This window comes from Octopus bimaculoides, chromosome 2 (assembly GCF_046866305.1).
Source record: "Octopus bimaculoides isolate indiv1 chromosome 2, ASM4686630v1, whole genome shotgun sequence".
Lineage (NCBI taxonomy): Eukaryota > Metazoa > Mollusca > Cephalopoda > Octopoda > Octopodidae > Octopus > Octopus bimaculoides.
This window is the reverse complement of record NC_142929.1, coordinates 91,197,463-91,224,962: the sequence shown is the minus strand read 5'-3', so window position 1 is coordinate 91,224,962 and position 27,500 is coordinate 91,197,463. Positions and strand designations below refer to the sequence as shown.

The 27,500-nt window shown below is 35.3% G+C and overlaps 1 protein-coding gene across 7 annotated transcripts in view; it reads left to right on the top strand.

Moving 5' to 3' along the window:
* The window catches only part of LOC106874430 (1-phosphatidylinositol 4,5-bisphosphate phosphodiesterase epsilon-1), a 1,217,386-nt gene that overhangs the window by 777,414 nt on the left and 412,472 nt on the right, over positions 1–27,500 (top strand). For all 7 annotated transcript variants that reach the window (XM_089347149.1, XM_052978429.2, XM_052978428.2 and 4 more), the window contains 2 exons: positions 7,827–7,898; positions 18,480–18,953. In XM_089347149.1, the coding sequence (XP_089203275.1) occupies positions 7,827–7,898; positions 18,480–18,953 (546 nt within the window). The remainder of the gene's footprint in view (positions 1–7,826; positions 7,899–18,479; positions 18,954–27,500) is intronic.

Here is a 27,500-nt window from a genome sequence, read left to right as displayed (position 1 = left end):
AGAGAGAGAGACAGAGAGACAGATAGATAGATAGACAGACAGATGTTAACTGTGTGGTTGTGTATATAGATCTATAGCGTGTGTGTATATATATTGATGTGTGAGGTTCTGTGTGTATATACATAATTGGTACATACATACATACATACATATATATATACCCATATTAATGTTAATTGTGTGCATATAGGCGCCAAGTGGCTGTGATGGGCACAGGAAGACCTGTGTGGTAATACTTGGTTACCAACCTCATGGTCGATAGAATACGTACCAGGCTTACAAAGAATAAATCGTGGGGTCAATTTGTTTGACTAAAGGCAGTGCTCCAGCATCACCGCAGTCAAATTACTGAAACAAATAAAAGAATAAAAGAATATACAAAACCACCTTTCTTTCCTTCCCTGAGCGTCTGCTAATACTTTCCATGTACCACGTCCTCGCGTTGTTTTTTTTTTTCTTGCGTTTGTTCTTCGCTATTTTTTATTTACTATGTGTGTGTGTGTGTGTGTGTGTGTGTGTGTGTGTGTGTGTGTGTGTGTGTGTGTGTGTGTGTGTGTGTGTGTGTGTGTGTGTGTGTGTGTACATATGCACACATATTGATGTTAATTGTGTTTGTGTGTGTGTATTTATATGTTAATTGTGCTCAGAAAGATCGGCCATAACATATACTTCCATACATCTCCATCTTCAGTGAGACGTATTGTTTTTCAAGAATGTCTTAATTCTTTCTTACAAATTGATTTGTGGCCTAGCATTCTCTCTTTTAGATGTTTACATCTGTCTGTACGTGTCGGCCTATCAGTCATTTTCTAAGAAACCGGCAATTATTTCTCCGATATCCTCACCCTGAATCTCTCCACCACCACCACCACCACCACCTCAGTCTCCCTCCCTCCCTCCTTCTCTTCCTCCCTCTCTCTCTCTCTTTCTCTCTCTCTCTCTCTCTCTCTCTCTCTCTCTCTCTCTCTCTCTCTCTCTCTCTCTCTCTCTCTCTCTCTCTCTCTCTCAAATACTCACATCATTACTGTTAGTATTTTGCGGAGGCAAATTTGAAGTGAAGCTCGTCTTTGTTGCTTTCCAAATTAATTCCAAATTCGATTCTGGCTTTTATTTACTCATACATTATTCTGTGTGTACTAAGTAGGAACAGAATCGAAATTACTCACTGAGAGTTGTTAGAAATTTCAGTATGTCTGCTGGACACAGATGAAGAAAATAGGAGGGGGAGAAAATAAGTTTCAGTTAATATGAAACGTCTAAAACAAACAAAGTCTTTTATTTTATATTACCATCATCATTAGTAGCAGCCATGTGCTCTCCCTGTGTCCATGAGGAGCCAGCTTGCCAAGATTCTCCAGGTGTTTTGATGCATGTATTCAATCAGGCAGACTCTTGCTTTCGACCGTTCGCTGCTGCCGTCAACAAACGTCTTTGACGGCCTCTTGCTCTCTTTCCCTATACATTTCCTGTAGCGATTTCTTGAGCGGTGACTTGGACCTTGTGACGTATTGTTGGTCCGAAATATGACAGCTTTGTGATCTTGATTCTTGGAAATAGGTGGCTTTGGACTTTTAGCGTTTCTAGTCTTGAAGCGGTTGTTACCTCTGCTTTTCCAACTTGTTCTCAGTCAGTGAAAGACCCACATTTCAAAGTTTTCTACCTTTTTCTTTTCTTTTTTCTTTTTTGTTTTGCTCTGCACATTTTCCAAATATCTGTGCCATAGATGATAACAGGCAAATATAACAGTTAACTCACCTTATTTTTTATGCAGCGTGAAGATATTTTTTTCTTTCTTATTCACGTAATTTTAGCCTTAATTATTCTTCGAGCACCTTCTTTTACCCAGCGACCTTCCCGATTTATTGTCTCAAATACGTACAATCTAATTTTACATGTTCAAGCTTGTGTCCGTGTATTTGCATCTTTTCTTCTGACTTATTAATAAGCTTATAGCCTACAGATTTAACTACCAATCAGTCGATGTTAAACTTTATAACAAAGGGGTCCTTATAATGACACACTAGACATGATTATGTAATAAGGAAAAATATTTGTCAATTACAAATATTATTTTCAGTATTTTGGCAAGTCTGGGACACAACTCTTGACTTGTTTTAGTCTTATTATGACTTCATCTGCTAAGCATAGACTTCAATCGTACGTGGAAAAGCACTATAGGATGATGCTCCATCATAGCTGCAGTCAAATGACTGACACAAATGGAAGAATGAAAGAATAAAGGGATAAGTTTAAAAGATTAAATTGAGACAATAGCTTAGTTAGTAATAGCATACTTCGTAAATATAAGGTAAACACTTAATGCAATCATCGTCATACTAAAACACGTCCAGTCTCTGTCTCTTATGTGTTCTAATATTCATTGACAATTGTTTTCCTCTCGGCATAACTTTATGTAGAGTTTTGATATACTCGGTAGTAAACATGTTGACGCTAACTATTGTATTTTCTATAGAAGGCATTTGTGGAATAATTATGGCCATAAACATTGTTAGAGGGAGATGATGAGGTAAAGAGAAACAGTTTGGTGGAATGAAAGCTCATTGTAAGTATCAATCAGACCATATCTTACGTTTGGGCTTAACAGAACATTATCAGTGAAACAAAAATGAAGGACGAATTAGAAAGGAAGAGAAGGAAGGCGTAGAATAATAAGAAAAAGGGTAGTAAAAAGATAAAATCGCTAATCTAAGATTATGTATCGTACAACCTATAAGAACTAGTTCCAACCTGATATCGACAATTGCGAAGTATTGAAAAAGATACGAACGTTTTAACACAATGTCCTTTAACAGTGCAAGTATATGTCTTCGTAATCTTATATGACAAAGCAATTTGGCTGACAAAGGCAAGATGAGTAAACATGAATTATTTACAGTTAACTTGCCTTTGGACTTGTATCCGCTATCATATCTAGCTGCAAGGTGAGTTTGTAACTGTGAATCATTAACAGTTTATAATAAACGCCAACCAGTCACAATACGAGAGATCTCTTAATCTAAGCCAAATTCGTGTTTACGATTTCCATAAAATCTACAAGAATGATGCGGAAGCAGTTATCGGTGATATCAATCTGTATTCATCGATTTTTAAAACTAAAACGCACTATTTTTCCATTCTTATTATGATGTATATATACATGAACAAAAGCTCGGTTAAACATGATTTGACACCTTCTATTCCTATTGTAAATGTTCTACATACCTCTTACTTATATTAAATTAATAGAGCAAGATACAAACAAATCAATGAACTAACTTGATGAAGACTAGACTTCATAATCAGCTAGATGGGTTTTTTATGTAGTCCTAAAATACTCGAAAGCCGGCCTTGATAGTTCCATGGAATTAGTTTAGTGGGGCTATTTAGTTATTGCGTAAATGTCTTGCAAACAACTTGCACATGCAAGTGCTACCAGTCGAGAACTCCGCATACTGGAAGCCAGTAAGTGTATGGGGTCATCAGGAGAGAATGCGCGCCGTTTAGGGGCCTACCTCTCGACGACACCAATGCGCACCCCCCTTCACTAATATGAGGCCCCGCTTGCTAGATCAGCTGGTTATTAAATATAGCTCAATATTTCTCTAGCCATCGCTCATCGTCTCTTTTTAACCAAATCCAGTGGCTAGCCAGCCTTCTCCACTGTAGATTGGATATTGGTCATGACGGTATTTACCTTACGATGAGTTAGACCTAAAGATAACAACAATTATCTCACACTGTGTCCAACAAATCCTCTACATCCGACTTCGTTTGGAAAATGCTCCGCTTTCTAGCCTGCGTCTTCACATTCCTCGAGGGAGTTTACATAACGGTCAATCTTTCGAGTCTGGGCGACGTCCATGTTATCTTCATGAGGAACCGTTAACTCGACCAGATTTACAACTTTCTTTCCTTCACACCACATTAAAATGTCCGTTTTTTTCGTAACTGGGATGAGAAAGAGTTCCTGGCACCCTGATAAATCTGCAGTCACCTCCCAATAGCCGTTCCACTTTTCATCTCTCACAGGAAGTTTCTTGTTCAACAGTTTTTAACACCTAACGTAGCTTTGATCCCGAAACAGATCCACTGACACAGTTTCTACGGCACCTCAACCAAATTCTGAAAGTTCTGCGACTTGACTCATGGTTGACTTTGATTTCAACAATTTTCTTTGAGAAGATTGACCGTGAAATCTTATGCTACAAGCTGAAAAACCTTAGCATAACAAAAAGTTTGGGCACTTGGAACTCTGATAATCTGAAAGCCAGAAGCCGAACAGTAACGCTGTTTGAGCCTATCTGAAAAGTACAGTGCTACCTACAAGACACTGCTCTACGTTGTCTTTTGTTTCCTGTAAAGTTTTCAAGTATAGAATCAATGACATAAGCAGCAACTATACAAATGACACTCTCAAGACAATCGACGATATCTATGCTCTCCTACAAAGCATCATGTACAAAAGGATGAATAACAGTCACATGTAGATCAACGCCACAAAATTCTGTGCTCCGAAAGAGCACCCCAAACAGATTTTTTAACTAGCTCTAATCAAGGAAAATGCCAAAACCCTGAACACGAACATGACCTAGTTATAACTATGACATCAGATGCATATGCTTCTAAACACATTCACAGACTGCCTATAACATGTTGAGAGCTTAGTTTGTGGCATGGAGATTAGTAGTGGTGAGATTCACGACGATGATGCAAGCACTCTGGAAATTCCCTGCTTTGAGCAGGCTGGATTACAATGGTTTCTTAGCGGTCCTGGCATTGTCTACCAACTGGCGAGATTGCAAATAGTATTCACAAAACAAGAAATAGAAATTGGAGACCCGACCTGTTCATTACCTGTCTACTCTTGGAACATTTGCAAAAACGATGTACCATCATATGTATAGAAGATACCCGAAAATTTTGTTCCAAATTTGAATTTTGGTTTACAAGAGAAAAGAAAACAAGAGAAATGGAAGATACAGTCAGTTCCGGCATTCTTTCAGGAAGTTGATCGGACCGCTCACGTGCTTCAATGTTTCCGATAGTAAATGATATTTTATTTTTGACAAATTGAGAGAACAGGAACGATATAGTACTAGTGGGATCCGAGTAAATTCCGCGGAATGAAAGAACAATTAAGAGGACTTATTTAAGAAAAAAAGGATGATTTGCATTTTTATAGCATTTATAGTCTAGCTTTCTTTAAATATATTTGACGTTCGTCTACATTCACTACCTCAAGTCTCCCTTGGTGTTGTCTTTTTTTCTCCTTCTATATCTTCTTGCAGTTGCCCCTCTGTTCCATGCTTTCTTGAGCAGCTTGCAACTTTCTCGTGAATCCATAGTCTAGGCTAAATCAACCCATATAAACAAATATAAATTTTCAAACTAGCAGACGTTAAAAAATTGCACTTATTCGTATGCGTTAAGCGACAGGCACTATAAAAAGTTTAGTTCAATAAAAAATTAGTTTTTACTATCAACATACCACCACCATCATCATCATCATCATCATCACAACAATTTTCAGTAAGAAAACTCAGTTCAGTTCAGCTGTTTGTTTATATCTACTTTTTTCTGGCTATCGATGTATCTCTATTCTGAAAATACAAACGTTCTCTCTCCCCCTCTCTCTCAATATAACTGCCTTCTCTGTCCATCTCTCTATCTGCCTTTCTTTAACCTCACCAACAGAACATCACCCTCTGCTGAATATTGTATACTAAACATATCTCTTTCTCTTTACTTTTCCCTTCAGCTAACTTTTTAAACTCCTAATAACTATTTCTTCCCCACACTACCGTATGTCATTCTCAGTCATTTTCTCTCACTCTATTTCTCTGTCCCTCTATTCTCTCGCTCTTCGCCTCTCCCTTCAGCTAACCACGTGATACATTTGACCTTAGTGTATTAATATTATACACCGTTCTCTATTTCTTCCGCTCTTCGTTCTTCTCTACACTTTCTTTCACTTCTCCCTCTCTATCTCTTTCACTCTTACTCTTCCTCTCACTCACTCCACTTCCACTTCTCTAACTAAGTAAAGTATAACGTGCGAACGAACAAGCAGAATTATATAGGGATGAAGGAAAAAACTGCTTTCACTTCCATGTAATGTAGTAATAGCTTGGGGCATAAGCGATTCAAATGGATTCTGAAAGAATGCCGTTAGATCCCAATACTCCTTTCCATAAATTCTTAATCAAGGAAAAGTAGACAACAATAGTTTGGCATTTAAAGGTCTTCGGTCGTAAAATTATGTTCTGAAAGGATAACAAAGCATTAGCAATGTTTCTCTTGAGCATTTTAACAGGTATGCATATACCCTTATCTTTAACATACAAAATCAGTAACCTCATTATAAATTAGAATACCAGCTACACCTAAAGACTCAAAAAAACAAAACACTTTTTATTGCTTAATTAGGAAGAAAGGGTTGTGCTCGTGACCATTTACAAAGACCCCAGACACTAGTGAGAAGAAACAAGCTATCTCCAAAACAGAGATCTGACCCGAGTGCATGCAACGAAATGCAGTCTGTTGAAGGGAACCAAAAAAACATGGGTTGGTGATGGATTAAATCTACCACTCAAGTAGGCTGTGGTGGGATATGAACTCAGGACATAAGGGACCGGAATACATACAGTAAGACATCCCAAAATTGATCTTATAACTCTACCAGTGTACCACCCTAGAGTAATAATACATCAATCAAATTTAGAAAGTGAAAAGGGAAAGTAGACTTGCGGAATTTGAATTAGGAACGGATAAATGAAATAAATACAAGGCAATTATCCTGAATATATTTGTACGCATAAGTAATAAGAAGAGAGTGCGAGATGCTCTTTACCTTGGCCAATTCGTCTATATATACAAAGGGACAACACAAAGGACACGATACTCGATTCTGAAGGTTGAACTCCAGTATGGTCTTAGTAGCTGTGACAGCATTAGCAGTTAAAAAAATTTAATGAATATGCTCCCACCCCACTCCATATCAAATCAGACGTATGAGAAAATATTGACAAAATATTCTTAGTCAAGATTGAAAATGTTGCCATTGTGCAATATTTTTTTAGGATATATTGATTTTATATACATTCTATATCTCTAAAATGAGACAGAAAAGCGAAATGAGAGAGAAAAAAGAGTATATCAAAGCTCATATTGGGAATAAAGTAAAAGTACATAAACAACATATCTCTCTTAAAACCTTTACAGCAGATATATTGTGTGTGTGAATGGGAACATGTACGTATCATTTTAGGCACACAATGACACATCCATCTGTTCCATCATTCACATACACATACATAAACATTATATATATATATGTGTGTGTGCGTATTGTATATATGTATATACAATATATATACGTATATATATATATATATATATATATATATATATATATATATATATATATATATATATATGTGTGTGTGTGTGTATCTATATATATGTGTGTATGTATGTATTACAATATATATATGTGTGTGTGTATATATATATATAGTGTATGCATATGTGTACCCACACACACACACCACACGGACATGCACACATACATATACAAACGCACATATACACACACGCTTGGACGCACGTGTATTGTGTTTGTACGTATAAGTATAATCTGAAGATGTATGAAAAACTGTCCTGTTCAGTAAAATTCTTTAAATGACAGTTAACCTATATTCTTTGTTAGTAAATCTATTATGGATTTCTTCTGATTCTTTTCCTCGGTTTTATTTGTTTCTGTATTTATATATTTTCCTCATTTATTTATATATTTACATATATATATTTATTATATTTTATATTAGGAACGAACCATCACAAAGACTTCCAAAGACGATTCCGAAGATAATGAGAATTGCCATTTGCAATACAAAAGAGTAAGTATATTGAGAGCTCAGTATTTGACCTTAAGCTAAAGATTCTAATTAAATCCAGCGAAAATATATTGTAGCATTAACGCAACAACCATAATCTTTATCCGCATTATTTCATTTTGTCCTTCCTTACTACTTTTACCGCCCCTCTCCTCTATTTTTATTTTATTTATTTATTTATTTATTTATTTTTGTCCTTTGTGCTCTGATTATTTTCTAATTTATAAAAACCTGGATTCAGAAACTATGTAACTTTATCAACTGCTGATGTCATGATATATAGGTTATATATTTACAAAGACACGAACAAAATCTCACATAAATAACTATATATACATACGTTCTCAGACGCATATAGCTCAGTTTCCAAGCTACATCACACATATGTTCTGGGATACATCATCAATGATGCTCTTGAGATCTTGGAGAGTTTGGATCTTTCAACACATCAGGTCTCTCACACAAATGTACAGACTTGTATTCCAGCAGCACAGGTCTTACCTTTTTTTAATCAAAAGCCATCTTGTCATCCTGTGGTCTTATCTGTAGCCTCGGTAACGGAATGTAAGCTCCCCACCTCTTTGCTACATCAGTTGTACCAAGGACAGTCAAATCTTCGCAAAATGGATCGAATCCGGATCCACGAATCTTGCCAGTCAACTTACAATGCTCTTTCGGTTCTTCGCAAACTTTCCCATATAAGCCTTCTCTACGTATTCTTCGCAGAAGGTACAATCAGTTTCGACATGATCCCCTACTTGAAGGCTTCTAAGAAGATAAATCTAATTAGGTGAGATGTCGTTTGTATAAAGAAGTTAACTTGGAAGTTAACTTGGAAGTTAACTTGTTTGACAAGATGCACTATCGTTTGCCAGTCTGGGGCTGTGTTGCTGTTTCACTATCCATGTTCGAGAAAAGTGATAGCTTCTTTCCTGGCTGTGTATTGCGCTGAATAGCAAGTCTTATCACCTCTGCAACGGCATTGACCTGGCCATATCTCTAACGGTAGTGGCTGTTGGCTAGGACTCAAGGGAAACTATTGAGAGATGTTGAAGGAACGGTCTTGTTGACCCACACAGTCGAAGACTCATATTAGCAGAGTCCCACCATCCTGCTAGAATGCGCTTCCTCTACACTTTCAGGAACGTCTATTTGGATGTGTTGCTGCTCCTTTACTTTGGTGTTTCCAGCTCGCAGGTTGGAAAGTACAAAATCCTGAACGCTCTATCGCAAGGGTTCCAACATGATCTTTCTGCTTCGTCAGTCCCTACGTCAACAGCAACTCTCTGACGGCTCTTTCCTTTCTGTTTATGTGAACTATTAGTTTCAGCTGCTACTATCGTATTCTTGGAATCTCTGCACCGCATAGCGTCTCTTATTCGTATCGACTCTTCTGAGAGGTTGCTTTAGGAGTGTCGTAGCGTGTTGGTGGATCCGTACCAAGTGGTATTGCTGAGGTTGCTTGGTAAACCCAACCACCTCCTTTCAAAATCTGCTGAGCTTCTTCCCCGGAGTTTCAACGGTTGGCATACTGACATCGTATACTATCTTTTCACATCAAATTCTTAATCACATAGTCTCCAGACCCACACTCGGACACATTCAGGAACTACAGAAAATCTGGACTCATCAGAGAATATGACAGTATCCCAAAATGCTAGTGGCCATTCCTCCATCTCACTGGCCAAATATTTTCTCGGCTTGATGTTGGTTAATCGAAGAAGTGGCTTCTTTCTTGCTGCTCTGCCATAGTAATTAAATTTGGGGAGATACCTTACAGCCGTTCTGGGACTGACATCAACTTGTTCTGCTATGTCAGAGGCTTTACAACGAGGATTATCCTCCACAGTTCTCTTAGCAAAGAGAAGGGTTCTGTCAGAGGGCCCTGGTTGATCTGGGCGAGATCATGTGGACTCCGTCCACTCTCTGGTGAATTGCACAATAACTTTATTAACTGTAGAAAGCGGGATCCCATCGTTTTCTACGATATTACGCTATGCCCACTTCAGAATGACCCACAATACGGCCTCCTTCAAATTCAGAGAGTTCCAAGGCTTGTTTTGTACATAGCATGATTAAACAGTCACATCTAGAACCCGAAACATAAAAATGCTAATTAATAAAAAATATAAACCTTTACAAGTTAGACTAAACATAAAACGATGCTTAATGGGATGTCTATGTACATACCTATACGTACATATAAACTTGTGTGTGTATGTATGTATGTATGTATATATATATATATATATATATATATATATATATATAATTACACACTTGTAATTATGCTTATGTATGTACATATGCATGTAGTTATTTTTTTATATGTGTGTGAGCATTTATCTACATACAAACCTTAACCAAATATTTACTGAAATAAATATACAAGAAATAAATTTTTTCCATGTCTCCACACAGTTTTATAACCGAATTATTAGAAATATTAACTGATTTACACTCTGAAATTCATTTAGATTATTAAAGCTCTAGGTATATTAATCCTAATCTTACATCCCATACCTCATTTCCACTCCCCACTGTAATTTGTTGCAACAAATATACGATGCACAAAATGGCCAACGCTTTGTCTGGCTCACGTTTAAATTACATTTGCTACCCAAACTTTCTTCACTAAAATGAAACTTAATTAACAAATCATCACACTAGACTGATTTTCATTCGCTAGCCTCAACGTATTTTCTGTTATTTATATATTCTAAATCCCCAGTCAACTTATGCGTTTCTTTTGTAAGCAAGGTCATCGAACATACATGCAGACATACAAGCATACATACATACATATATACATGTATATGTGAATCTATGTGTCTGTGTGTATGTAATATGCATGTATATAGATTTATATACGAATATATATATATACGTACGCCTATATATATTTTATACATTTAAACCTGAGGTCGTTATCTGTTTATTTGAATTTCTCCTTCTCTCTCTCTCGATATATATATATCATAAAAACAAAACACGTGTGTAACAAAAGAGTTAGGCCTCAATATCGTCGAAACAAGATTATATTTAATATAGAATACGACCTCAGAACATTCACATCCAGTACTCAAAGTTGCGCTGCAGTATGGGATATGATATCCGTTTTACAGTCAGTCTCCGTCGGCTGTCGTATGTGTATCATATACAGCAGCAGACAAGCGGTGGATCTAAATCGGATAAAATCCTATCCGATGCTACCTAGAACACTCGAGTTCTGGATATATTTGCCCATGCTTATATTCTGTATATTTAATATATATATGTGTGTCTTCATTATAACAACCGCTTATCAGTTGCGTACTGGGGTCAATCTAATCGACTGGCCCCCTCCTCAAGAATTTCGAACCTTGTGCCTAGAGTAGAAAAGGTTATAATAACCCTTTACTCTCTTATCTTAAAATATAGCGAAACAATCGTAAATTTGCCAACAGTGTCCAAAATAAGCACATGCAAACATATATGATACAGCTTAAAGAGTCACTGACAACTTGCAGCCCGTTCCGGATGAAGATTAGACAAATTCCCTTTCCAATTTTGTAATAATATATAACAGCGATAAATTCAGTGGTAGATTTTCTGCCCGAAATCCGAAATATCTTCTCCAACTCTGTACATATTTCCCAACAAAAAGACTCATAGTCTCGAGAACTTTGTGTGTGTGTGTGTGTGTGTGTGTGTGTGTGTGTGTGTGTGTGTGTGTGTGTGAGAGAGAGAGAGAGAGAGAGAGAGAGAGAGAGAGAGAGGGTGGGTGGGTGGGTGGTATATAATGTCATTTACAGTATCATATTTAAAAAATACTTAATCTTACATTTTGAATTCTTTTATGGACATAATACAATTTCTGAACTAAATTCTAAGTTTAAAGACAATCTGCTTTCGACATGTCAATAAAATTCAGCTGCCTCTTTAGGCCATATGATACACAGGAAAAATTTTAGGCTATCGACAACAGAAAAGTTTGATTTAGCTAATTCTGCTTATTATTGAACACGTAATTATTTCTCTCTTCAGAAGAGGTATAATCAGAAGTAAAGTAAATATTAGTAAAATTTCTTTTGTTAGCAAGGTCACCAAATTTGCTTTCAATGACATACATGTTTAAGTGCATTTACATACAAAACTTTTTTCTTATGCGTGAAGGAAGAAGTTAAGCTTATGCATATTTATATATATATACACATATGCACATGTGCATACACACAGATATGATGGGCTTCAACGCAGTTTCTGTCTGCTAAAATCATTCACAAGGCATTAGTCAGTTAGGTATTATAGCTGAAGATAGGTGGTTGCAGAGCGGTTGTTTCTTAACCACACTGCCATGCCTTACACGCGCGCGCGCTTATTTATCGACGTGTGTATACAGAATGCTGAATGCAATAAGTTGTAATTTCTTAAAATTACCCTCGTGGACAGAGAAAGGAAACGAAAATCTAGTGAGAATTTCAGGAAATTAAGAATAATTTGAAAGTTCAATTAACTTATTTAGGGGGAAAAGAAAAACATTATTATGATTTTTCGGAAAAGAGGGAGTCTTATTGTATGCGTTCGGTCACTGACCACATCAGCATCGTATAGTCCCGTCTCCCAACGGAGAGGAAAAATATACAATTGATAGAAAAAAGAATTTAGTAGATATTTTGGCGAAGAGTGATTTACATAAGCAGAATTAAAGTTGCTAAGAGCAAATAACTGCCAAGTATTAGTGGCGTCATTTGGATAACAATCCAACTTGGAGCTGTTCTGAAGGTTGAACACAATATATTCAGAGATGCCAACGATTATCATTAGCATTTTTGCTTCCCTACTCTGTTCGCGAATAATAATAATTTACCGTGTATGACATTCAAGACATTCCACTGGCTCTATTCAATTATTTTATGTTAGCTCTTTTAGTTTTTATTATGCAAATTCCCTTTGGTGAAAGTTGTGTTAGATTGTTCATATTTCATTGCTGGTGTGGAGGCTTATTCATGGTTGATATGTTCAAACTACCGCCGAAACGCTTCCATAGCTGTCCCACGTTCCAAAAGCAAAAATCACAAACTTATAATAGTTCTGAATTCCTTCAACTTATCTTTTCCTTTTCACTCATACACATTAATAATCACCACTGGGGTTTGTTTGTCCATTCTAACTGCGAATGGGGCATTCTAACACATTTATAACTCATCCAGCAGGGTAACCAATACAACACTCGCTGTTGAGGTGGCGAGCTGGCAGAATTGTTAGCATGCCGGAAAAATTGCTTCACGGCATTTCGTCCATCTATATGTTCTGAGTTCAAATTCCGTCGAGGTCGACTTTGCCTTTCATCCTTCCGAGGTCGAAAAACATAATTGCCTCTACATATTCGTGAACCTAGTAGCCTATCCACTTTGCCACACGTCTTTACAAACGTATTTTAACTGACTTAAAGTTCGCATATGCGGAATCGTCTGGCATTGATACTGCTGAGTTGCTTCTGACCGGCGGGGTCCAAAAGCGCAAACTCAGCTAATGTATGTGACTCTTTTTTAATTAGATCTAATTAAAACAGGTATTTCATATTTTGAGGTAGACTAAAGAAACGCTACGTCTGGAATCCGACAGAGGGCAACACTGAATAGAGATGGTGTTTTTTACACCTTTTGCCATAAGTCAAAATTTTTCTCCCCGGTAGCTGCAGCGAATTTGCCTTTAGAAGCTGAAATACGTCGCAAACATATTTTAACTAACCTAAAGTTAACTAACCTATTCACTGCTCGGCTGTGATACTGAGGAATTAGTATATATATATATGTTTGTGTGTGTGCGTGCGTGTATGGGTGTGTGTGCGTGCGTGTGTGTGCATGTGTGTGTGCGTATGTATGTGTGTGCTTCAGAACGAAGCTAGCACATCATTCTGAAACCATAAGTATATTAAGCTCTATGCCAAGTTATTGTTTTCGCAATGTGTAAGCAATATACATACCTACATACATATATATACACAAATTAAGGGATCGGGAACAGGTTGCTTCACCACACTGTTGGAGTTTCAGCATTTTTAGCTGCTATTTCTGAACTTCGGTATGTAGTGAAGCAACCTGTTGCTGATCCCTTAATTTTGTTTATAAATGTATAAGAACTTTTAAATAAGTCCCACACCGATAATGGTGCTTACATACCGAAGGGCTTGGTAAAAATTATTAATTATTAATTTATTAATAAATTGATAATCCTTTACCCTTTTAATTGTAATAATACATATATATACATATATATGCCAGTAGTAGAAGTAGCAATAATAATTGTAATAATAACTCTTATAACTCAACAAGTAATAATACGATTCATTATAATAACCCTACTAAACACAACAATAACTACAGACACAAAGTCAAAAACCTAGCTAATAGAATCCTAAACCATAAGATAAGACTAACCAAACCCAGACTAGAATCAACCATGAGTTAGAGAAAACTTTAACAGATAACAAATTAAACACCTAACTCCACAAAATCCAATTGCTGCTCCAAGCACCCAGGCAAACAGACCTAACCGAAAATTTAAAAACCATGACGTCCTTTGGTATAACTCAATCTGGAGCCCCAACGTCTCATCTACGGTCCCGAAGCAATTTTTCACCGCACTTGATCGCTGCTTCTCTAAAACTAGAGTGTACAGCAAAATATTCAACCGTCACACTATAAAACTGTCCTATGCAAATTCATCAAACTTATTCATAGGTTTAACAACTGTAAACTAAGGCGAAGGTTAGTGTGTGTGTGTGTGTGTGTGTGTGTGTGTATATATATATATATATATATATATATATATATATATATATATATATATATATATATATATATATATATATATATATATATATATATATATATATATATATATATATATATATATATATATATATATATATATATATATATATATATATATATATATAGGCACAAGCGTGGCTGTGTGGTAAGAAGCTTGCTTTCCAACGACATAGTTCAGGGTTCAGTCCCACTACGTGGCACCTCAGGCCAACCAAAGTGCCTTGTGAGTGGATTTGGTAGACGGAAAATGAAAGAAGCCTGTCATATATACATGCATATAATTATGTGTGTGTGTGTCTTTGTGTCTATGTTTGTCCCCCAACCATCGCTTGTGAACCGATGTTGGTGTGTTTACGTTCCCGTAAACTAGTGGTTCGGCAAAATAGACCGATAAAATAAGTACAAGGCTTACAATGAATAAGCCCTGGAGTCGATTTCTTCGACTAAAATATCCTTTAAGTCAGTGCTCCAGCATCAGTCAAATGACTAAAACAGGTGAAAGAGTAAAAGAAAACACACACACACACACGTGTGTATATATATATGTGTGTGTGTGTGTGTGTGTGTATATGTATATATATATGCGGGTAAGTCAAAACTTATATGCATTCTTCTTTCTGTAATTTACAAAGCAAAAACAGGTGTTGAACAATTACATCGTTTTTTTTTTTTGCTATAGTCTCCTTGCTTTTCGATGCACTTCTTCCGCTGGTCCACTACTTTGCGCTTATTCTATTAGAGCATTTTTTTTTCGGCTGGTTGCACACTCGTTTATACTCCGTTTCCATTTCTTTTTCGTTCGTAGCAAATCGATGACCTCGTAAAGGATGTTTAAAGGGTCCAAATATTTGATCTGGACTATATGCAGGGTATTCCAGCAACTTGAAATTCAATTTTTCAATGATTTCACCGGTGTGGACGGTCAAATGTGGATGTTCAAAGTCGTGTAACGATAACACTTGATTTGACAATAAACCTCGGCGTTTAGTGCGAATCGCTGGTTCTAGTTTGTTGGCCAGCATTTCACTGTAGCCAACATTGGCGACCGTAGACAACTCTTCGGATTATAGGTTACAGCATAGATCATTTTGCACACACCTCCCTACAAAAAACAACCGGTTAGTATCCCTTTTCCTAAGGAAGGTTTAGCCTTGAATTTCTTTTTCGCTGGAGGTTCCGGATGTTTCCCCTCCGTAATCTGCTTTTGGATTTTGGTGATTATTCTCTCTAAAAATGTTTTGCCTTCATCGTTATAAATCTCCAAACAATTAATAAATCTCCAAACAATTGCACTTATGCGCTTCGGTAAGCTCATTTAGCAGTCATCTTGCACAGAATTTACAGAAGCAAAACATGTGGATAATTTTGTATGCAGAACCATTACTAATTTGCCGAGAACAGGCCACCTCAGCGATGATCACTCGTTGCTTTACCAGAACCATCTCTCGAGTCTCTTGAATTTTAACGTTAGTGGTGGAGGTTGATGGGCGCCCTACCTCCTTGTCGTGCTTCACTTTTGTCTGGCCATTTTTAAACGTTTCGATCCATACTTTTACGCGGTAACTACAAGAGTACCACGCTTTAGCACGCAAACCGTGAAGGCAGTTTGGCCAACCTAAAGAAAGTTTTGGCAAAAGTGTAGATAACTTTTTACTTCCCCTTGGATAAACAAACATATCTAATCTCTCTCTCACCTTCTCTCTCTCTCTCTCTTTCTCTCTCTCGATAATATATATATGTATACATATATACTTGTAAATATACGTACGTATATATATGTAGGTATATGTGTGTGTGTGTTTCAACAAGTAATTCTGGACATTTACTAGCCATGCTGGACTTAATGAATATTGTCTTCTGTTTGTATCCTTTAAGCAAAGAAATATCGCTAAAACCTTTTAAATGTCATTTTAAACGAAATGTATTTTTCCTTCAGAAATCCCAAAGCAAGTGGGTCTTTCTTTAACATATTTAATTTGATTTTATTTCCTTCCTAATCCTTCCCGATATTTCTCCCCTCTTTCTTCACTGTAATCCTCCTACTTCCTCAGGCTACAACAATTATCCAATTTATTTATCACTCTGTACCCCACTCTCTATCGATATTCACATACATACATACATACATACATGCTCATGTTTGTGTGTGTGTGTGAGTGTGTGTATTCTCTCTCTTTCTCACTTAGATGAACCAACATTGACATACTCGTTTCTCCATCACTCCTACAGCTTTTATAAAGAAGTGATTTCAAATTTAATAGCCTTGTCTGTCTTAATTGAAAATTATTGCTTTTTATTCATTTATTTACTTTCACGCTGAAAGAAAGGTCGCAGCAACTTCGAAAATGTCGTGATGTCCTTTATTTTACTCTCCTCCGAGACCTGCATTCTATGATTATTATTATTATTATTATTATTATTATTATTATTATTATTATTATTATTATTATTATTACTGTTGTTGTTGTTGTTATTATTACTATTATTATTATTGAGAAATGCTTAATATCGGAATATAGAAATCCTTCATTTCTCTGATGTATTGCGCAATTTATATTTATTTCATCTTTACTGAAATATTACCTCGATTTCACCTTAGACTCTCTCTTCCAACCCTTTTCATAATTCTTTCTTTGTCCAGTATCATTTTCTCTTTGATGAAATACTGTCTTGATCTTTCTACATTCTCTCTTCCATAATTTTCTCTCACTTTCTTTTGTTTTTACTTTTCATTTGTGTATTATTTTATAATTCTCCTGATGACGTAACATTATATCACCTTTTACACTGAAATCCACGTACAGATAAAATGTAGCTTCGAAAGCCGTAACGAATGAAGCACGTCTAGAATATTGATTAATCCGAAAAAAAACCCCTCTCATTCCATTGTTGTTTATTTTATACAACCATCAGCGTATTAAAACAGGATTAACGCGCCACGGATATAACACGACCACCTCTTGCTTGTGTGTAATTCTTTAGCGAGGTATCCGGTTTGGATACAAAAAATTCTGATGCATTGTTTCTCATCTATTTCATCTCTAAGGCTGTACAATTAACTGTTCAATGTTTCCCAAAAGTGATCCAACACGAAATAGGTCTGAAATTCCGGACCTATATGCTCCACTTGCTACAAATAGAAAATAAATTTCCTTCAAATAATGCCTTCTCACCTTAGAAATAGATACACTTGATAGTGTTGTCCAAAAACTAGGACGGGATTATCATGGCTAGGGAGTCTGTAATCATGTCTACGCTATCATTAGAAATTTGAGTAAAATAATAACAACGGAGGGAATGCCACTTCTTAACACCTCAAGAGGTGATCTATTAACCAGGCGCACAAGTGTATACCTTGTTTACACTTTACTCTGTGATCTGTTCCCTTATTTAAAAACAGGATTTTTCAAGGTCCATCTTAGGCTACTGACTTCTGACTGGGGATTGACACAGTGATTGGTGGCAACCCATTAGACTTCTTCCTCATTCACTCAACATTCTCCCTCTAAACATGTGCTTCAGTGACTATGGATATAACTCAATCTGTACTGTCTCTTTAGATTATGATTGAGAAATATCTATTTACACACACACACACACACACGGGTATCCAGTATAGATCTGGGGGGAAGCCAGATCACAGTTATGTAGAATGCATACAGTTTCTCGATAATGAAAAGACCGGCAAAGAATTCGTCCGCTTCTTGGGTTCGAGTGATTCAGTTATTTCTTTCTTTCTGATATAATGTTTTGCTCTCATTTTCAGCTGCAACAGATGGTTGTATGCGGCGAGCTTCCATGCACTAAAGATGAATCAGCAATATTCGCTGGTATTCAACTTCACATTGAAGAAGCCTGGCCTGAGGAAAATACAAGTTCAGCATTGGACCCAAGTGGATTATACAATCATGTCTCATACAAAGTGCCTTGCAAACATCCAGCAAAAGCGGCGACACCAGCAGCAGCAGCAGCAGCAGCTCCTGTTATTTCCGATGATAGTGGACACCACACTGTTCATACATCCGTGGACAAGGAACATCAGGAAAACCTGCGCAAGAAAAAAGAGTTGATACGTACGAATAAAACCAAGAAGGTGCCAAGCAATCGAAGACGCGGTCGGCTAGTCAAGCATCTGATGTGCTTCAGTGACTATGAATATAACTCAATCAGTGCTGTCTGTTTAGAAGATTATCTACCTCCAGAGTACACTACATCAAGGAAAATTCGAGAACTTATTCAGGTATTTATACACTTTCTTTAATTTTATAAGAACTTTTCAAAATTGCTCTTAGCTCAAATTTCAAATATTCATTGCTTACTACGATTTTGATTCGTCTTGAAGTCCTTTCAGAAGTTAGCAGTAAGATAGCATCACCTATACAAGTGAATGCTTTAACATTATTTACGGCATATCGTGTGGAATGTTTTTTTCCGACCACATTATTTATATTTCAATAAGTAACATTTCAAATGCTAAATCCATATCTCTGCTAACATCTGAAAGTGACTAGTAAATATATCAACTACAAGACAGCCTTTCAGGAGTAAGATTAATGTTCTTTTACCGCAATATGAGAGGTAACATTCTTTATGGGCTTAGTGATAAAAAATATGAGATTGTAATTGGTTTAGAAGTCTTCCTTTTTCCTTGTTAGAAATTTGAAGATGCGGATGAAAACTTTGCTTAGTTTCTTAGATAAGTAGATAGGTAAAAAAAACGTATAAACGTAACTAGAAAAGGAAGCTTTTTAAGTAGCTTTGATCATCAGTAATCTAATCTTCAGTGTAGTGGAAATTTATGAAATGTCTATGAGTAATTCTTACACATCCTACACAGAAAGTATGTTGATACACACACACACACACACACACACACACAGACACACACACACACACACACACATATACACACACACACACATATATCATCGTGAGTTTGGGCCAAACTTTGTTATTTCCTTGATATTTCTGCATTGGATATGCTGCTGTTATATTGGAGTAGTATACCGCGATGTAAGATTTGAAACGTGATCGTCATTTTAAAGATGATAAATGGTGTTTTCACAGCTACGTGTAGTAAGTTGATTAATTACGTTAACACTCTTCAGCTAGTTCATAATAGGCAGATAAACATGAGGCAAAGAACCAGCATACTGAGGATTTGCTAAAGTTGAATATCACTTTATAAGATATATGCTATGCATTTAATTGACTTCATAATACTAGAGGAAAATATGGCAGTAAATGCAAAACAGACATAAATAATTTAGAATCACATTCGTAGGAAACACTGAATCTACAAGTGCGGTAAGTAGATCTTGTTAGTAGAAACAAGTGGATAATATTACACCATGTCAGTTCTATCATTGACGCATGGCACAAAAATTGTATATACACTCCTGCGTATTAGTGATTAATTTCTGTTCTCAGTCCAGGTAACATTCTTGTAAATAACCCTAGTTTGGCTCTATGTGCGGTGTGTGTATGTGCGTGTGTGTGCGCATGCGTGCGTGTGTGCGCGTGTTCAGCCCAGCATAAGTAGTAACTTTAAAAAGATTTGAAACTGCCAAGAAGCAGTCAATTCTTTATTATATGGTATATGTTATAGAAATCGGAGTTTAGCATCAGTTTAATAAACGATCTACAGTGAATTGTTTGAAAACTTTTGAATCCAATAGAAACCAGTTGATTTGTAAGAAGAAGTTATGCAAACACGAAATGCACTATTTTGGTAATAATTTGCAGTTAAACATAAACGTAGAAAGAATTCGGCAGTTCAAATAATTTCGATCTGCTCTTAACATACTGCATCTACTCGTAAACTTTGCATTTCAACCTAGAGCTAAGGAGACTGCATGTCTTCCGTCTTGCGTGAGGAACTAAATGCACCCTGCCAGCACTGTTCTCTGAATTTTGCAAAGCTAAAAACTCAGTTATTTTGATAAGGAATAAATATTTTAAAGATAAACGTTATTTTTTTCTTTTACTTATTCACCTTAATTGTTCTGTTTTATTTTTTTCTTTCTTAAGCAACGTTGTGTTTGGGTGGTGTGAGCAATTAACTTCAGGGTTTTGATAAAATATATTCAAATACGTAAGAAGAGATGAGTGCTGACATTTAGGGCAGCGTCATTCTTCTTAGAAGAAAAACAGTTAATATAATTCGAAAATGATCTTTACCTGAAACGTTAGATACTTGCTTCCTCTTCCGGTACATGAATACATCTTTATTTATATCTTTTTACAATTATATTGAATGTTTTTCTCTTCTATTTTTGTTTCCGAAGCAGACCATCACGAGTTTCAGCAGATTCTAATCTTATTCTATGAACTCTCCATACTTGTAGAATACGTAATGTTAGCTTACCACTTAAAAAGTACTTTATACTATGAAAACTTTTAGTCGTATAATTAATGCTATTTACTGACTGAATGAAACACCTTCACAAGATAAGAACATAACTTCGTGTAAAAAAGATAGGATAAAAATTATTTATCGAGTCTCTAGCATATCCACTTATTGTTTGTATTGCTGCAGTATATGTTTTTATGCCAAAATTTATGATTGTCACTGGTGTCTTTTTTGTAATTACTAAGTATTCAGCACATTCAACATGATTCCATTGCTAATATATTTTTTAAAGTGTAATTTTTGATTAATAGAAACTGGTAATGTAGTATGATTTTATTGACCTTCATACTTAACTTTCGAATTTCTGTTCTATTCTTATTAGTTTATGATTATATTTTGAAGCGGAACCGAGCAAATATTATTCGTCGAATTTTCTTTATTTCTGTTATTTTTTTCTTTATTTACTGAAGGTTCTCTTTCGTTCTTTTTCTCACACTACCATCATTGTTCTTTATTTGATAACATCCCAGTCAATATAGAACATTTTTTCTATATATTGCTAATGTTATTTAACATTATATTTAACTTTTAATATAAGCGCATTTAAAATAAGAATTTTCTCAGTGCCGTCATTATCTTCTGCATTTTTGCTCATTGCAAATTTGGTCATAAACCGTATGTTGCTTTTTCTGGGGTTTTTTTTCATCTCATTATCTTAAACGCTGTCAGTTTTCTTCTTCCGTCTTATAAAATGCATTTATCTTTCAAATGAGTTCATTAAAACTGTAACGTATTACAGGTAATATCCAGGTGTTAATGCTATGAATTTGCTCCTCGTAATATTCCTTTATCTCCTGAATACTAATCTAATGGTCTCTCAATATACTTAACTGATTTTTATCTTCGATTTTATATCCGTGTAAATTTATTTGCACATATCCTTTGAACCGTACATATTCTAATTCATTAATTTCTGTTTCCTTATCTAACCATTTATTTATGAGACGTTAGTTAACAATATTCTGTGTCGTCCTAAGTTTTCTTCTGGTCATCCAATCTTGCATAGCTTTAAATCACTCAAATATGAAAGATGATTGATGGTCATCTTATAAAATTTAAATCCACAATTAGTTTGGTTTAGCATAGCAATCATGAATGACGGTGTCAAAAGGAATTGGAATAGCACGGAGAGACGAAAAGAAAATGAGAGACTGAGAGAGTGTGAAAGATAGTCTCTTTAAAATATTCTTCTCTTGGGAGATTTATTGAGTTTCATCATCATCATCATCATTATCATCATCGTCATCATCAGCATAATCATTATCATTTCCATTATCGCCATCATTACAAGAAGACGGTTGCGCAAAATCGGGGATTCATCATCATCACCACCTTCATCATCATCATCATCATCGTCATGATGATGATGATCATCATCATCATCATCATTACGGGGGAATACGCAGAATCTTTAGAGCACCGGGGAAAATGATTTACGGGATTTATTCAGACTATGTTCTGAGTCTAAATCCCACCAGGGTCGGTTTCCCGCATCATTCTTTCGAGATTGATAACATGAAGTACCAGCAAAGTATTACCTTCCATTACATCGCCCCCCCCCCAACACACACACATACTCTCATTTCCAAGATTGTTTACTTAGACCGATCATTCAGTGATACCATTCCTCATCTTATATTTTTTTCCAGGTAGGTCCATTACTCCATATCTCAGAAAGCAATGATGCTCTATGTCAAGGGTCGGGCATCCAAGGTGAATTATCCCAAGTGGAGTAAAAATGAAATTCTTGGGAGTAATGAGGACTCATTAGACATAAGTAAAATTATATAAAATAAAGGTGTTCCTTCTTACGACAGAAATTTTTCTTTTGCATGAGGAAGCAGTCAAAATGCTGTTATCTTTTGCAACAACCTATCTTTGCAAAGAAGGATTTAGCACTCTAATGAACATAAAAACAAAGCTAAATAATCGATTGGACCCCGAAGATATATCCAAATTGCTCTCGTATCAAAATTCCCCAATTTTGATATAATTGTAACAAAAATGAAACACCATCATTTCTCCAAAACCTGAAGTGAAAACGTTTCTAGAAAAATATTTTTGTTTCATAATAGAGATACTAATTTATTTTATCGCATTTGTTTTATACTTTTTGAATTTATAATTGTATTCTCCTTATAAATAGATTCAATAAATCTCTTGAGTTCAAAGAATTTGTGGTTTTCTTCCTTTCAAATCAAGGGCATAACGTTGGCGTAAATAAATATATTTTGGGGTAATTGGTTAGAAAAGTTCCCCGGCCCCTGCTGACTTAACTTGTATTCCCATTTTAAAAATCATCTCAGGCTAATCGTTGAGAGGACGTTGGTGTTGCGTTGCCGGAGGGAGGTTTGTGCTCTCTGTGTGCTCTTATTATGATTATTAAGGCGGCGTGCTGGCAGAATCGTTAGCACACCGGGCGAAATGCTTAGTCGTATTTCGTCAGTCTTTACGTTCTGAGTTCAATTGCTCCGAAGTCGACTTTGCCTTTCATCCTTCGGGGTCGATAAATTAAGTACCAGTTACGCACTGGGGTCGATGTAATCGATTTAATCCCTTTGTCTGTCCTTGTTTGTCCCCTCTATGTTTAGCCCCTTGTGGGCAATAAAGAAATAAGAAACGTTAGCACACCGGGCGAAATGCTTAGCGGTATTTCGTCAGTCTTTACATTCTGAGTTCAATTCCTCCGAAGTCGACTTTGCCTTTCATCCTTCGGGGTCGATAAGCTAAGTCCCAGTCGCGGGCCTTGCGCTTAGAGTAGAAGAGAATATTATATTACATATTCTTGTTGAATATGTATTGCCTTTGTTGTAAGATAAGCAAAATCCTCATCAGCATCGCTGTCATCCTCATCCCAGTCATCATCACTTTTTGATGTTGTTGTCGTTGTTGATAAAAAACGAAAAATACATTACCATAATCTATTACCATTATTTAAATCATCACCAGTTTTACTATTAAATTTTATGAATATTCTGATCATAAATACAAAATTTAAACAAACAATAGGCGCAGGCGTGGCTGTGTGGTAAGAAGCTTGCTACCCAACCGCATGGTTCTCGTGTTCAGTCCCACTGCGTGGCACTTTGAGTAAGTATCTTCAGCTATAGCCTCGGGCCGACCAAAGCCTTGTGAGTGGATTTGGTAGACAGAAACTGAAAGAAGCCCGTCATATGTGTGTGTGTGTGTGTGTTTGTGTGTGCGCGTGTTTGTCCCCCACAACTGCTTGACCACCGGTGTTGGTGTGCCTACGTCCCCGTAACATAGCATTCCGGCAAAAGACACCGATAGAATAAGTACCAGGCTTTACAATAAAGAAAAGAAGATTAAATAAATATTTCAATAAAAACAAAACGGACAAAAAAGAAAAATAATGCCAGGAAATAACACAATACAAAGAACTTATTCAATATTGGTAAGATGCACGAAAATGAGATTGTCGACTAATATTATACCTAGGAAACATTGCTATATTTTTCGTATACTGACACATATACACATACACCTTAGTAAGAACATACTTTACATAAATCTAAGATGCACATAGAACATTATACTTGATTTCCTTGTCAATGAAGTGTTGCAGGCGTATTCCAAAAATAGCAAAATTGGAAAGAAATGCTGATCTTCTCACAATAGCTATAAATATTTCATAGCTGAAACACAGAACCTATCGGCGAGGCCTTATTAATAAGAATAAGATATTTGCTAATAAGCGATGTCCTACAGAGTCGTGGTTTTAATGTATCGCATGTGTTGTGTGAAAAACCAGCGTAGTTGTTGGTAAGAGAAATCGTCTGCGATAGAGAGAAAGAGAAAAGAGAGAGAGAGAACTCTTGAATAAAGGTAGTAAAACTTGCGTATCTATTTCATCGAAAGTATCTTCCATTAAGTTTCAAAAGCTTAGCTACGCAGTTACAAATCCATGCACGCATGTACACGAAATACAGACTTAAAGAGACATATATACATGAATATATATATATATATATATATATATATATATATATATATATATATATATATATATATATATATATATATATGCACACACAGATATAAATAAGTAGACAGAAACATACATAATGATCATTGCTTTGTCTTGTCAGAGGATAATAATAGCCCCGCATGAAACTTCAAAATATCATTAGACTATAACAATATACAGCTGTACGACACTTACACTACAATCTAAGTATCCATACTTAAATAGACAGTGACAAGCTAAAGTAAGATAACCGAAACTATTTCAACTGTAGCTTTCTCATAGGGAAATATAAGGATGACTACAAGTCAAGATTTAAAGTTTTTGAGATTTCTAACCTCCAAGCGTGTTTACTGCACACATCCCCACACCAGGTTTGTTCAATGTCCCTTGCTATATATATATATATATATATATATATATATATATATATATATAGAGAGAGAGAGAGAGAGAGAGAGAGAGAGTGAGAGAGAGAGAGAGAGAGAGAGAGAGAGAGAGATAATGACGTAGATAAACGAATAAATCTGCCTGGTTAGGTATACGAAATATATAGACATGTATGCATATAAATAGAGAGAAAGCAAAGACTGAAAATTTTTAGACGATGGATATTCAGTCTTTGCTTTCTCTCTATTTACATATATACATGTTTATATATTTTGTATATCTAACCCAAGCAGTTTCATTCGTTTTTCTGCATCATTATCTCCATATCTGCTCACCTAGATTCTTCTTACAGCCACTCTTTACCCAACGAACTTGGTCTTCAGTAAAGGTTTCGGAGTGTAAGTTCAAATCATTTGAGCACTACTACAACGTGTTTTCTATATTGAGAATCTCTGGATCTCTCTCTCTCTCTCTCTCTCTCTCTCTCTATATATATATATATATATATATATATATATATATATATATATACATAACGTGTGTGTATGTAGATAGATAGATATATATAGGGAGAGAGAGTAAAAGAGAGATAGTTTTACTTTTTAACAGTTTTCTGTCTGATACATAGTATATTTGCCAAAACTAAGTAGAAACTATTTACGCATCAGGTGTGTTATTTCAAGCCAAACACCAGCCTGACGGTAAATACATACATACATAAATTCATGTGTCTGGTGACACAGACAGAAAGTAATGTATACTTTTATGTTCTTCTTTGTCAAGGTTTTCTTTTCCTCTTTTTCCTCTTTTATGAGCTTGTTGCAGTTCGTTTGAAACAATAAATTTATAAATCCATCGTAAACATTACAGAATTTTACCCTCATCTTCGGGATATGAACTTTTGTTAACGTCCGTGATTGCCTTTTTTGTAACCTGGTATGAATTATGTAGAATTTATCAACAAAATTTTTAATTTAAGCGTTACATTTATTATTCATGTCACATGTTTATTTTATGTGTAAGATATTGTCTGCATATTTTTTTCACCATTGTTATATTATGATTAATGTTGCCATCATTAATCATCTATTTTTGTGAAGAATTATATATCGTATGTGCTATCCACTAAGGATTTCTTACCTAAAATTGGTATGCGTTGTGTTGCGTAGTGAATTGCAGCTGCACCTTTTTATAAGTACAAAGTCCAAGAAAGAGCGTTGTAATTTTAGGACTAGTGTGGGAAAGTTAACAAAATGTATATATTATATTTGTAACTTGTTCTTGGATTTATAAGCTTTTCTAAACTACAAAGTTATAGTTTATTTTTTTTATTACATTAGTATTCTGGTAGCTTTTTTGTGTTAAGCATTTTTTAGTGTGATGCATTTCATGTTCCATTTTATGAGATTTTTTTATAATGTTATTCGTATAATGCATTTTTTGTGGGACTTGTGTATTATTAATAGGCATGGTTAGTATCTGATGCATTGTGTTGTATATTTTACTGCGGTTTGGTCTATTAGTCATTTAGGATATCTGTTGTGCATTAATGTTTGTTACATTTTGCCGATTTCTTTACCTAGTACTTCGTATAGACAAAAATCTGAACACTTCTCTAAGTATATATTTTACAATTTGCACTTTCTAGCTTTTACATTTGGACAAAAAAGAACTGGAAGCATTAGTTGGTGACTTTCAAAGAATTAGAGATGCTTATTGCGATATATATATATATATATATATGTATGTATATATATATATATATATATATATGTATATATATATATATATGTATATATATATATATATATATATATATATATATATATATATATATATATATATATATATATATATATATATATATATATATATATATATATATATATATATATATATATATATATATATATATATATATATATATATATATATATATATATATATATATATATATATATATATATTATATATATATATATATATATATATATATGTAT